At 41.8% G+C, this 12,947-nt stretch overlaps 1 protein-coding gene across 1 annotated transcript in view; it reads left to right on the forward strand.

Annotated features, from left to right (window-relative positions):
* LOC134022223 (collagen alpha-1(XIII) chain-like) overlaps positions 1 to 12,947 on the forward strand; it is a 37,765-nt gene that overhangs the window by 6,696 nt on the left and 18,122 nt on the right. Inside the window, exons 4-16 of the mRNA XM_062463568.1 lie at positions 761 to 811; positions 2,786 to 2,821; positions 3,413 to 3,439; positions 3,707 to 3,733; positions 5,424 to 5,450; positions 5,566 to 5,592; positions 5,721 to 5,747; positions 8,223 to 8,288; positions 10,073 to 10,165; positions 10,320 to 10,361; positions 10,483 to 10,500; positions 11,129 to 11,155; positions 11,575 to 11,619. Coding sequence (XP_062319552.1) covers positions 761 to 811; positions 2,786 to 2,821; positions 3,413 to 3,439; positions 3,707 to 3,733; positions 5,424 to 5,450; positions 5,566 to 5,592; positions 5,721 to 5,747; positions 8,223 to 8,288; positions 10,073 to 10,165; positions 10,320 to 10,361; positions 10,483 to 10,500; positions 11,129 to 11,155; positions 11,575 to 11,619 — 513 coding nt within the window. The remainder of the gene's footprint in view (positions 1 to 760; positions 812 to 2,785; positions 2,822 to 3,412; positions 3,440 to 3,706; positions 3,734 to 5,423; positions 5,451 to 5,565; positions 5,593 to 5,720; positions 5,748 to 8,222; positions 8,289 to 10,072; positions 10,166 to 10,319; positions 10,362 to 10,482; positions 10,501 to 11,128; positions 11,156 to 11,574; positions 11,620 to 12,947) is intronic.

Below are 12,947 nucleotides of genomic sequence, written 5' to 3' on the forward strand. Positions count from 1 at the left end.
GCCACTGTAAGGCAAAAGATACACCTACCTCATGTGTGAAAACAAATACTTCCCCTCCCAAAGTAGGTCTTTGTACAGAAACATTCAAATCACCTGTGTTTTTAGATGGATGACTGGGCCATCAAAGATGTCCTTGTGATAGGGTTTCTAGAGGTGGGAGAGTGGTGAGCTAATTAGGGAAAGTGCTGGAAACCCGAGCTGCCCCCGTCTGGCCCCAGTGGTTTGTGGGATTGCATGGGGAGGGTTGATGGGACTATGCGGACCATGGCTGACACAGTGCAAATCACCCATTTTGTGCCAGAGAAGGAGCCTGGAGGGTTGCTTCTGTTTGTACAGCAGTATTGCTGACCTTCCGAGCCATGTTGTCGAGTTTTAAAGTATGGGCTTGAAAGGAGATCCTTTTCACATTGCCGAAAATTGATAACAATTAGAAAAATGTCTCGCTTACATGTTTACAATAAGTATTGCACTTGCGTGTTTACAATAAGTACAATAATTGGCTGTGGGAATAGTTATTATTTGAGATTTGTAGTTTTTCCTACAGATGCCCAAACAGGATGTACAGTACTATGAATAATTCCCCCGCTTTTGAATTGAACATCCAGTGTATTTACTACAAAGCACACTAGTACTATGTAACACTATGGAAAACAAGTGTTTGGGACTATGGAAAACAAGTGTTTGGGATCATGAGAGTGTTTCAGTTTTTTCTTTCTCCGTGTTTGTGTCTTGTCTCCTCACTGTCTTCATCTGTCCTTAGGGAGCACCAGGGGAGCCAGGTCTGTCTATCATTGGGCCGCGTGGACCTCCTGTAAGTGTCTTCACTTCTCCTTACACCTAATAAACTTTTGTATCTCAAACTACTGCTTTCAATGTCACCCGGATTTATCTGTAGTCAGTTCTTAGTAGTTTCTTTGTCCAAGAGACTGGAAGTCCAAGCTCAGTACAGTACAGATTATGTGCTTGGCGGTAAGACATGTATAACTTGGACTAATGTCTTTCATGTGCAATGCTACAATCTTGCATTCTTGTTCTTTCCAAACTCATTCAGCATTTAGTAAAGAATAATGAGTTGTGGTGTACTTCTGTACATTGACTGGTGATTTGATGAGCTAAAAGTTAGGTAGCTTGTAATACTTTGGGACTGCATTTGAGGCCTGGGGTTGAGTCATCTAACACACCTGTCTAATCTGAAAGAGAAAAATTGTCACATTTTCTTCCCACCTCAGAGATTAGGAATAATCAAGAAACTATAGAAATCAGTGGCCTTGTTGTATTAAAGAACCAATCATCTATCCAAATTCGACTGAATATCTAATCACTGAAGTTATGAAGATTTTTGCTTCCACTTGGCAAAAAAATCCAACTCTATTTTGCTGTTTCGAATTACACTTTGGAAAGCTGAACTGATTTTGTCTGACATTGCTTGTAAAACCTTACACACGTTACAGTCGAAGACGTTAGCCAATCGACTACCTTGGAAGAGCAGACATCTGTTTTTCAAATTACCAATTACAATACTTACTTGTAGGCCCACACCCCCTTGCCGGTAATAAGGTATTTCTAATGAATAGCAGGCAAGCAGAGGAAGCTAGGCCCAGTTGGAGATTGGCTGTGAACATAGAAAGACAGTCAAGCAGGGGTATTTAGAAGGTGATTTTCCACAGCAGGTAGGTCGACATAAGAGTCTTTTGCCTTGACCTTGTTGAGAATGAGGGAGTTGATTTAGTGGCGAGGAGGAGAGAAAAGAGAGAGAGGAAATGACAGCTTAGGCTAGCCAGGTGGCCTGTTCTCTTCTTGACAAGCTGTCATTTAACAGACTGACTGAGACAGATGAGTATAGGCTAGGGTTAGGGTTAGGTTCTACTGGACCCTGATCACATGGACTGTGAGTAAAAACATATAACTTTCAATTTCTGTTTCAAATTGGAATATAAACGTACTGTGCGTCTATTTGTAGGCCTCAAAAATACACTGTAGAGAAAACCATAAATCCACTCAGAACCCTTGAAGCCTATAAACTTGAGACAAAAAGATCCATGTTGTAACTACAATACATTTTATTACACTGTATTCTCAGCGTTCCGTTATGTCTCCTAAGTTCACATAAAATACTTGTAATAAGCCATGTCCTGTTCTGGTCTAGACCATTACCCTAAATAGACGTGTTCTCCTAGGTTTCCATGGGAAAGAAAAATATGCAAATCCCCCAATAACCATTTTGGGTCCCAGACACACAAACTGGTTCATTAGCCACGTTCACCTCTCCCTTGTCATTTTCTCTCCGTTTGTCTTTACGGCCCCCCTTTTTCGTTTCCCTGGGATATTGAATGGCTTCTACTAGTCCCTCAGGTGGGATAGCATATCCTTAGATCCTAAGCATACCGTTTTTTACCAAACGTGCTCACTAATTATTATTGACATATACTCATTCAGCATGTTTGCTTTTTCCATCTCCCCCCTTCTATCTTTTATTAGATTTGAAAGCAGCATCGTTTTTTGTTTTTTTGATCTGAATTGTTTTCAGTGTTGTGTTTCACTGTCTTATTTCCTCGTGTTTGGGGAGACGGTTTCCTCCGCTCCGCAACCCACGCAGACGTCTCTCCCCGTAGTCTGCAGGATCACTCCCTCTGTCAGGGTCAATTACGGCTCTCGCTTTGCCCAAATGTATTACTGTGAGGGGAACGCACCCTCTCACACTGACCCTCTTTCACCAAATCTACATGTCAATCTTCCAGTAGAAAATACATGCCCTGACTGTGTTTCTGTTTCTGTCTGTCTTCAGGGGCAGCCAGGAACCAGAGGATTTCCAGGCTTCCCGGTAAGTCTGAGGCCACTGGTCTACTTATCCAGTTATGAAAACACAAGTCACACTCTTAAGACACAATTGTACATTTTTGTGGAGTCGTAGGTCTTAGGTCGGAGAGAAGAAACGTATAAGGAAAATACCTTCAAGTGGTTAAATCCCTTGATTTTTTTTAATACAAAAATACTACTTTATTGCTGCCACTCTGAGCCCTGCAGTATATCATATTGTGTTTAAAATTTGTTTATAAAATGTGGATATACATATGTTGAAAGGGAAAATGGGCCTTCAGGTCCTTTCTAGCAGTAATACGTAGTATAGCAGTGCACTGTTGGTTTCTGACCCACCCATCCTTTAACAGACTCATGCTTGGGGTGTTCCTGACAGTTCTCTCTGTAGTTCCCCATGACGACATAGACTCATCTTATAGTTTCAAGAAATACATAATACTCTGCATACTCTCAACATTTTTCACTCGCACTCAACCTAACCACCAGTGCTTGACCTAAAAATGCATTCAAACGGACTCTCATCTTTGCAAATTATTAGCAGTTATGCAGGTATTGAACATTATTAACCTTGTCTCCCCCTCTCTTTTCATCATAGGGTCCAATTGGGTTGGACGGCAAGGCTGTGAGTTTTCACCATTCGTGACAAATGTTAAATAATTGAGTAATTTTATGCTTTTAGTGCTCCAAACCCAACACCTTATGATGATTATGATAATTACGTTAATAATGATTATGGTCATTATTGTAATAAAATGTCTATTAGCATCATTAGTGTTATTACAGGGTGGAGATAATCATGTTATTGATATTTCTGAAGGTTTCTACAAGGGAAAAAAAGAGGCTATTGTTGAAAAACTATGTGTTAAACTACTTTTTAATTCTTGCACAGGGCCAGAATGGATTAAAAGGTGACATGGTAAGCATTCCACTGTTGCTGCCTTTCAAAATAACACCTATTTGTTCAGTTTCCAATTACAGTTGCTAGCGTAGCAATAAACGGAACAATTTCTGTCTGAAAATATGAGGAAATTCACTCTCATTTTTTGGGTTTTTCGAAAGACACTTCACTTCACAATCCAAACTCCAAAATACCAGGATACTACTCTCACTCTCTGAAATGCGACTTGGATGCATTTCTAATGCAATTAACAAAAACGTGCAAAAGTCAGTAAAACTTTGAACACCGTTCGTTGTCAAAGTAGCACAATAATAGACTGTTTGCCTTGTGCTCTGAGTGCAGCCCTCTGAATTCATTGGGAAAACAGTGTTGTGTTCTGATTTATGTGAAAGGTAATGGGATAGCAGTGGGCCGCCTGTTTTAGTGACAGGGAGAATGTCTGGCCATATTTAGTAGATAGAGTTTGTCAGATGGGAGCTGTTATGCACATTCTGCTGTTCAATCAGGGTTGATGGGTACAACATGTTCAAGGTAAACACAAATGAATCTTGTATACCCTGATCGAGCTAAGACAAATACAAACACTCAAATCCATCTACTCAAAGTCTTCACCATTCTTCTTACTGAAACTATTATATTTTGAAGGATATTACAATTTGTTTGCAGATAAGTCTAATATATTTGTTATTGTTGAAGAATATTTTGAAATACACCTTTGTCTAAACAAATTTGTAAATAAAGAAATATAATTACTGTAACTAAGAGCTCCAAGCAGCTTAATGGTCATCCCCTCATCAACTAATAATCAAAATGACTTACTGTATCTTGGCTGGCAAGATGTACACATTCCTCTACCAAGGTGCCAAGGAAAATTGTTAGATTTCCTCTATCACTCTGACACCTTTATAGCCCCACATAAATTCTACAAGATCCCTGAGAGCCTTCTGGATGGGACACAATAACTATTAAAATATATCCTTCTGCTTCTTATTCTCTGACCACTGGAGCACTCTCTAGAAATATCTACCCTGGGAGTTGGAATAATTGTTTTATTGATAACCTTCAAAGCCTCTGCTATTCTTGGCCCCTTGTTGAGGTTTCTTTGTCTCGTGGGTTAGTAGTGAATATAGAATATATAGCGTTTTCAGAGTGATTCCTCTTCACAGATGCTCGCAGGGAGGTCAACACAAACGACTCCAAGGCCAAATGGAGTTGGAATGTCAAAATAATGTGAACGTTTGAGTAATGGTCATACAATGACTTAGTCCCCACCTTTTCTCTTGTAACAAATGTCAAGGTGTGTTTTAAAGGGTTTAACATGTAGTCTGTGACAAGTCATGAAATGTCCTGTACAAACTCTGGATGGAACTCCTACTGTACGCTCCAGGGCCGCAGGCATGGGGAGTGGTGGATGTGTCCAGCTGTGCACTTTTCCTGAGCGCATTAATGATGCAGTTGGTAGATACTGACATGTGCCTTGACAGCTCCCCCCAGGACATGATAGGTTGTCAAATAGAGCCATGGTTATAACAGGAGACTGCTGTTAGAGTTTTTTGGGTGGCCTGCTTTCTAAATTTAGCCAGAAACCTATAGCTCAATCAGGAATTTAATCTCTTTTGTTTAACAAATGTTCTTGTAGAAAGATATGAAGTGTTTTACTGCACGGTATCTGTTCACAATTAATTTGTTAATGTTTCTTACTTTTTAGGGTCAGCGTGGTCCAAAAGGAGTCCCAGTAAGTTTTGTATACATTATTATAGGGTGACCCTGTGAATTGTATTTGTATCAATCATACTCTCTTACTGAATGTATAGTAAATCTATTTCCCCTCTTTTTTTTTTACCTGCCAGGGTGAACCTGGTCCCAAAGGCGAGAAGGTGAGGTTGTTTTCCCCTAAAGATCAGTTTAACTCTTGAAAAGCTACTTTATAATACCTGTTAGGTACAACTGAGAGCAAAGCTAAGTGCTGGTTTCTGATCCAGTTCATTGTTTCCTTGTTCTTCAGGGTGTATGTGGAGACTACACACACCGGGTACGTCTTTCAATGTGATTTATCCCCATTGTTGATGATGCAAAAATGATTAATTCATAATTATCTAAAGTGACTCCATGTCACTCGTTTGTATCACCTGTAAGGATTGTGTAGCTTAAATGTACTGGTGTATGGCGCTAAATTTCATCTGCTATGCCAATATTGTGCTTTTATCTCCTGTTGCGACAAATAACATTATATTTTTCGCAGGTATAGACACCAGCAATGTAATTGCTAATCTGTGAAAATGGTATACTGTATGTTTAGCTAGGAAGAAAAGGAAAAATTATTGGTAGCTAGACGAATGAGTCTGTGATGGCTAGCTCATGCAACACATGGATGCAGCTGCCCAAGATGCAAATCAACCCATGTCTCCAGGGATTGGCTGTTTGAGAGAAAACAAGGCAATTATTATTATTACTGCCTGCCGCAGTGCAGTACAGTGAGACATGAATAAGGCTCTATGTATGGAAGGGTCAAGAATAAGAGTCTGTCATGTACTGGTGGATTTTTGCAATAGCTAAATCATTTTTCACACAATATGTAATTCAACCTACCGTTGTGCACATTTTCATAAACCTTTGCTACCCAAGTGAAAGATTGAAAAGGTATTTTCAGCCCTTTTGATAATGTGACCATCAAATGTTTTGTCTACATAGATAAACGAGGGCTGTTCAGAATGTAGAGTTCATAGGGAGAGGGTCAAAAGCATTTGGGGGGTTTGTTTAAAGTCTTCAACCTGCACTGCAGCCCCTGACATACCTCTCGTGAGCAGGATTGTTTTCCTACATGCCTCCAAGTCCCAACGGCAAACTGCATGGGAGGTCTTTGCCAGCGGGTGGCTCCATCTCCATATTGCCAAGGGGATTGTTACGAAAAGGGGAACAGAATTGTTTTTGACAGATTGGAGTAGCATTGGAGCTTGGAGAGATTGTTCTGCAGGAGTAGACAGTTACACTGTTACACTGGTGTGTGACTTTGTAAATAGCACAATTGGAGGTGATGGGAATTCAGTTCAAATTTGGATTCCATTTAGATGAAATCCATTGGAAGAAAACAAATGTTGTTCACAGCAAATGTATTACCTTCAACACTCATACACTACAATTTGAACAGAATTCCAATTGACCCCCCCCCCCCCCAATCCTGGTGTGTAGGGCCTTTTTGTACAGGATGTGCCATTGAAAACCCTTGCTGCCTTACGCTCCAATCAGGCTCTGATGTTGAAGGTTTGTGGGTTGATCCCCCAAACACCCTCACCCTCTTCCCCTGTAATGACACTTCCTAGTCGTGCCGCAAAGAGAGCAAGTGCTCCAGTGCTCAGCCGCCTTCCCACCACTTAGCCTCCCACCACAAAGGTCAACAGGTCATAGAGGAATACTGTTGGAGTCTGGCCTGGCCCTGAACAGGGCTTTGGTGTGGTCATAAGATGGACAGATAATGGGAGATTGTTTTCACCAACAGATTCAATAAGATCTGTTATATATTTTGCCAAAGCATCAAAAAGAAACCAATACAGTTATGGTTATTTCGGTTGCTTTAGAGGTCAAAAGTGAATTCCCATGGTGCATCTTATGGCATGTTGGAGGATGTGGTGGAGGGATTATCATGGTATACCATAATGACACACTCGCCTACTGTGCATCTCTGACACCCCCGCTTATGTCTTATATAAAGCATATATTTCTACTCATTCGAACCTCAATATACAAGGTATTATATATTGTAGACAAGTTGTACGGGCCAACTCTGCACAGTACAGTAAATGCATTTCCATGAACAGAAGCAGTGGAAATGTACATTTGACCCTAAACTCTTTCAAACTGCACCTGACAATGCTGGTGATCTCAACAGAAGCGACGTATTGTACAGCCCTGTGTTGGCGGATTGGCCACAGTAAGTCTGGATATATGTATCTGTAGCTACTCTCTTTGTGGCAAGACTGTATCTTACCTGATCTCTTCTCAGCTGCAATATACTGTAGGGCCAGGAGTACAATCAGTATGGGGAACTGATGCCAATACCATTAGAGTAGTCTGATCCAACACTCAAAGGGCTCCCTGTAGCTGTGCTGTGAATGCCCGAAAAGGATATTGTTGTAATCAATAACAAACAATGTCATGTCATGGTATTGGCACCCAATAAAACTTTGAATGAGCAGTGTGTAATCCCCTCAGTTACCTACTCCTGGTCCCTGGTATGCAGTTACCTGTTACCTCTCCTTTGTTTTCTCTTCCTCCTCCGCCTTTCTCTCCTCGTCTTGCCGTGCCATTTTCTTGCTGTTCACTCTCATGTTTTTTTCTCCCTTTTCCCTCCCTCCCCTTCCCCAATTCCCCTCCACTCTTTCTCGCTCCTCTCTCCTGGTCCTTCGCTGTTTTCCTTTCTCCCTGAACTCCTGGGCTACTTGTTGCCCCGTGACTTCTTTCTGGCGCCGCTGGGCCACCTGTGCTTTGTGACTGACCCCCCCCCCCTCAGCAGATGTTGCCCATCACCGTGCGCAACATGCCCCAAATAAGCCCTCTAATCCTAAAGCGCCTCAAGGTACATTTCTCTCTGCCCTTCCCTCCCTGACTTCCTACTGTGGATGCCAACCGCCGATCACTCTCGCCATATTGTCCTCTGTTTTGTGTCCCCTGTAACCCTCAAGTGAGAGCACCAAAGCACCGCTTGTGTTTTGAACGATCAGTTACAGATAGGAACTTCTGGCTGTAGACAGTGTGGAGAGTAAGGAGAAGGTTAGGTGAAAGAGTGCAAATTTTATTCCCAACTACACAGTGAGAAATATTGTAATTAAAGTTTTCAGGAAGGGAAAAAAAATACATCTACACTTGACAAATTGCCTTAAATTCAATTCAGGTGAATCAAATATTTTTTTATCCTACTTGGAATTTTGTCTTATCACATCCAAAGCTGCCTTTCCTTGAGAAAGACAACATTTTAAGGCTAAAAGAATTCTAAAAAGGGCACATCAACAAAACCAACATCTCCAAAACAATCCCCACCATAGTACACAAAAATATGCCTTTATTTTGGCGGGAACTAAGCGTTCTGCAGTCCATCTCTATGAACTTTCACACTGGCTCAATCAAAGAGCCTCAGTGTCCTTGCCATGTGCTTGGTGCCCACCCTACACCCTGTTAGCCAGAGAGCCCAGCTGGCACAGGTGGACTCCTGTTGGCATCCACCCTTCCATCTTGTTTTTCCGCCAGGTGTCCGGTCTGTCTGTGCCAGGATGGAATACCTTGTTTGGAGACAATGCTGCGCACTGTAGTATACCAATATAAAAAAATTTAAAGGAGAGGAAATACCACCCAGATTGGCTCGGCTTTCCTAAAATCAAACTCCCTGGAACTAATCTTGGACAGCAATGTGGAATGTGTTCATTTAACCAACGCTCACGCATCCTGGAGCGTAAATCATCGCCGGAAACATCCTGTTCGGGATGCGGGGATTGATAAAATATGGATCTAATGTGGATAGATGTGTTCTGGGTTATGCAAGCCTGCCTGCACAACAGAAATTCTACAGAAGCTAAATATGCGCACGGCCCCTCATACTGTAACACATCGCACAGTGACTGAGGAGACTCATAGGTTAAGGCAAGGATTTTTCATTATGAAATTCTAAAAACAGGCCACATGTGTAGTCATAAATCATTTACAGTAGTGGGGTGAATATCAAATCATGCTGTTCCTTTGTATAGCTATAGAACTTATCCAGAACAAAGCTGACATACGAATATTAACAGATACTGTCTCACAGTGGAATAAGATCACGTCAGATGGCTGAATTTGTGTCTCAAATAAATAAAGATTTCAGACATAAACAATTGTGGAGTACACAATCATAGCATTCACACTCTATAGAAATGTATTTAGGTGAAGTATATTTCCTTCCATATCCTGGCCTTGTTGTATAAAATGTATCTGGTTCGCTTTTGTTTAGTCTTAGATTTGTTTTGGATGTGGCTTCAGTCTCACAGACATGCCCTAAAGGAAAAGAGATTAGTCGATAGACTAGGTTATTGTGCCCTGGAGAAATGATTAATAATAAGGATTGTTTTGGCCCTTGTCCATTCTATAACACATTTTGTCACATTAAATAAAACAGGTTTGTTCCACCTCAAAATGTAATTCAATCCCAGTCGTATACTCTCCAAACATGGTAACCAATGGATGTCAAAATGCTTTATAACAGCTTGTCTTGTTCCCTGCTAACATGGTCCTTCATGCTACCCCAGTATATGAAGTGCAGTGTGATGATGTGTAGGCATGGGCTTGTCAGGCTGGCAGCAGGGTTGCAGATGGTAACTCTCTGTCTCTCAGCAGGGCGATCCTGGAGCACAGGGCCCCCCTGGACCTCCTGGCCCCCCTGGCCTCCCAGGGACCGCTGGACTGAACGGAGCTAGTGGACCACCGGTAATTCTTGCTTTGACACATGACTGGGTTCAGTTTTGTGATTGAGTTAGTTAAGTCATAGTACTTTATGATATAACTACTATTGTAAATATATCAAATGTGTTACTATAGATTAAAAGAACACTGAGCACTTGTTGGGTTACACCTGTTTTAGGGCAAACCCGGTGAACCAGGAAAACCAGGCAAAGACACAAGGGTAAGACCTGCTGTACAGTCTGCACACCTGATGACTAATACCTGATCCTTGGACATACTGGAGTTATGCACAGTTGTGTTACTATGTCATCTTCATCCTCCTTTTTTCATCTTATCCACAGCTCTTACCAGGAATGAAGGTACTACAGACTTTATCTCTCCATCCAAATGTGGCTATTTGTGGTTGTATGTTTTGGTAATCCACAACCAAATGTTCAGTTCGACATAAGGGCATGGTTTTCACAGACAAAGATGGTTCCCACAGTGGTTTTCAGCGAAGAAAACCTTGAGAGTGGACGCAGCTCGGTTGTGTTTGAGAAACTCACAGCAATAGACACAACTTTCCACCCTGCTTCGTTATTGTTTCTTTTGGACAAGACGAGTACAGTTACCCCAGACGCGTTAATTCTCATGGCTTATTTGGAAAGGAGAATTTTGAGTGTTGGAAACATGCAGAGCCTGTTAAACAGTGTGGTCTGACTCCTCTATAAAGACAGAGTTTATCTCACAGCAGGAACTGAAGTTGAAAGCAGGCTCTGTGGCTTTTGATTTGCCTTTTCACAATAGTGAATATCTGCCCTCAACTGGACTATATCAAGATATGGCAAACTGGTTGGAAAACATGCCTTTGAAGTTCTCAAGTCAAATTATAGCACACAGACTGAGCCAGCCATGTAATAATACAGGATAGGAGTATTAAATGTATGTACACTGACTATGTAATAGTGGTTTCGCAGGATCTGACACACAACTCTTTCTGTTATATAGGGTGAGCCTGGCATGCCTGGATTAAAGGTAAGTTAGTGTGGAGTGTTATTGGTGGATATTTCCTGACCGAACAATTGGTTATAACCATCAATTTTCCCTCCGCAGTTGATTTTATGCATCCATCTGCTTTTGAGCACCTGCTGGCACGAATTTTGAACCAGAAGGATATTTCATTCAATCATTCCACATCTTGATTTCAAAACATTATGTTTCTCCACTTGTCCTTAATGCTACATTCAGATAAGGAATAGGGTCTTTGGACAAGCCTGTAGTTTTAGGGGGGGGAAAGCATTATGCAAGATGGGAACTTGGCCTGTTGGTTGAAATGACAGACGACAAAAGAAAGATCTGTGGTTTTGCATCGTTGTTGTTTGAACTCGCCTGTACTCCATGTTCTAGTCCTTTCTGCGTATCTTCCATGCTCATATTGTGCTTCTCGTTCACAGGGTGACCATGGAGATGTAGGACCCATTGGACCTGAAGGCCCCAAGGTATTATTATTATTATTATACATTGTAAATATTAGTATTGTGTCTGTGGATGTCACACTAGGCAAGGCAGGCAGCAATCATTGACCATTCCGTTGAGTAGAGAAATTCTCCTTAAGTAGTTTTAATGTAGCATGCAGTACTGAAATACTGTACAGTAGGAACACACACAGTTCTTCCCTTATCATTGGTTTGAGACATCTCCTTGTATTGGATATCCAGGGATGGACACGTCCCTTGTCTTTATTGGACAAGGGAGTATTCTGCTCCTACACACAAACACAAACACACACACGTTAACATTCTCCTGTTCCACAAACAACCACATTCCCTCTATACATATGCAGAGACACGCACCCACACGGACACGGACACACGCACAAACATACCGTTTGAATCCTGCTGGGCAGGAGCTAACCTTGGCTTTGAAGTTTAAAGGGGGAGGTGGGGTGGGATGCGCGGGGGTCAATAAGAGCTGTGCTTTCGAAACGCTCCATGTGCCTGTCCTTCTCCACTTGTCCATGGCTTAATGGACTTCCTGTGGAGGGTTCACACATGCAAACAGACGCACACACACACATACTCCCACAGCTGAGTCCTGCCCTTTGTGGGCCCTGCCACAAACAGACTGCAGAGAGAGGGAGTGGAGGGAAGAGAGAAAGAGAGAGAGGATTGAGGGAAAAAGAAAGGAAAGAAGAGAGAGAGAGAGAGAGACAGACAGACTACGAGCCTCACTGCAGCCTCCACAGCTTCCACACACAGTCAAACCCAGGGTCACCTCCACATGGGTCTCAGAGGCAAGCTAAACGGCTTGGCCATCTGGGCTGCGTCAAAACAGTTTTGCTGCCACGCTTAGAGAACCACAACCTATCCCTGACATGATCGCCTCAACATAACTACCTTAAGCCAGATATTTAAAAAAACTGAAACGAATTGAGACCATGGGGGACTTTTCTAGTGTAAAAGGCACCCTATTGTAGGAAAATTGAGTTTTCTTTGCCGGATTTTCATGTTTGACCTCCATTTTGGAGACCTCTGGAAGAACCTGCTGCTTGGAGCTCCTGGTTAGATTATTGCCTTGTAAACTTCAGCTCTCCTCCATCTCATTGCTTTCCCAGAAAGTGCCATCCAAAAAAAGCTTAGCGCTTCTTTATAAGGACGCTGGTCAACCCTATTGTAGGTTACATAAAGGACAGTACAGTATATAAACGAGGAACATAGACGCACTAAAACAACCAATATTTATAGACAGAAAGGGTTTTTACACCTTAAAAGAAGAATACTGTTGTTTTGAAAGTACTGTTATGATTATCTGTTCATGTTTTGGGGTC

The sequence above is a fragment of the Osmerus eperlanus genome, chromosome 6, assembly GCF_963692335.1.
Source record: "Osmerus eperlanus chromosome 6, fOsmEpe2.1, whole genome shotgun sequence".
NCBI classification, from domain to species: Eukaryota; Metazoa; Chordata; class Actinopteri; order Osmeriformes; family Osmeridae; genus Osmerus; species Osmerus eperlanus.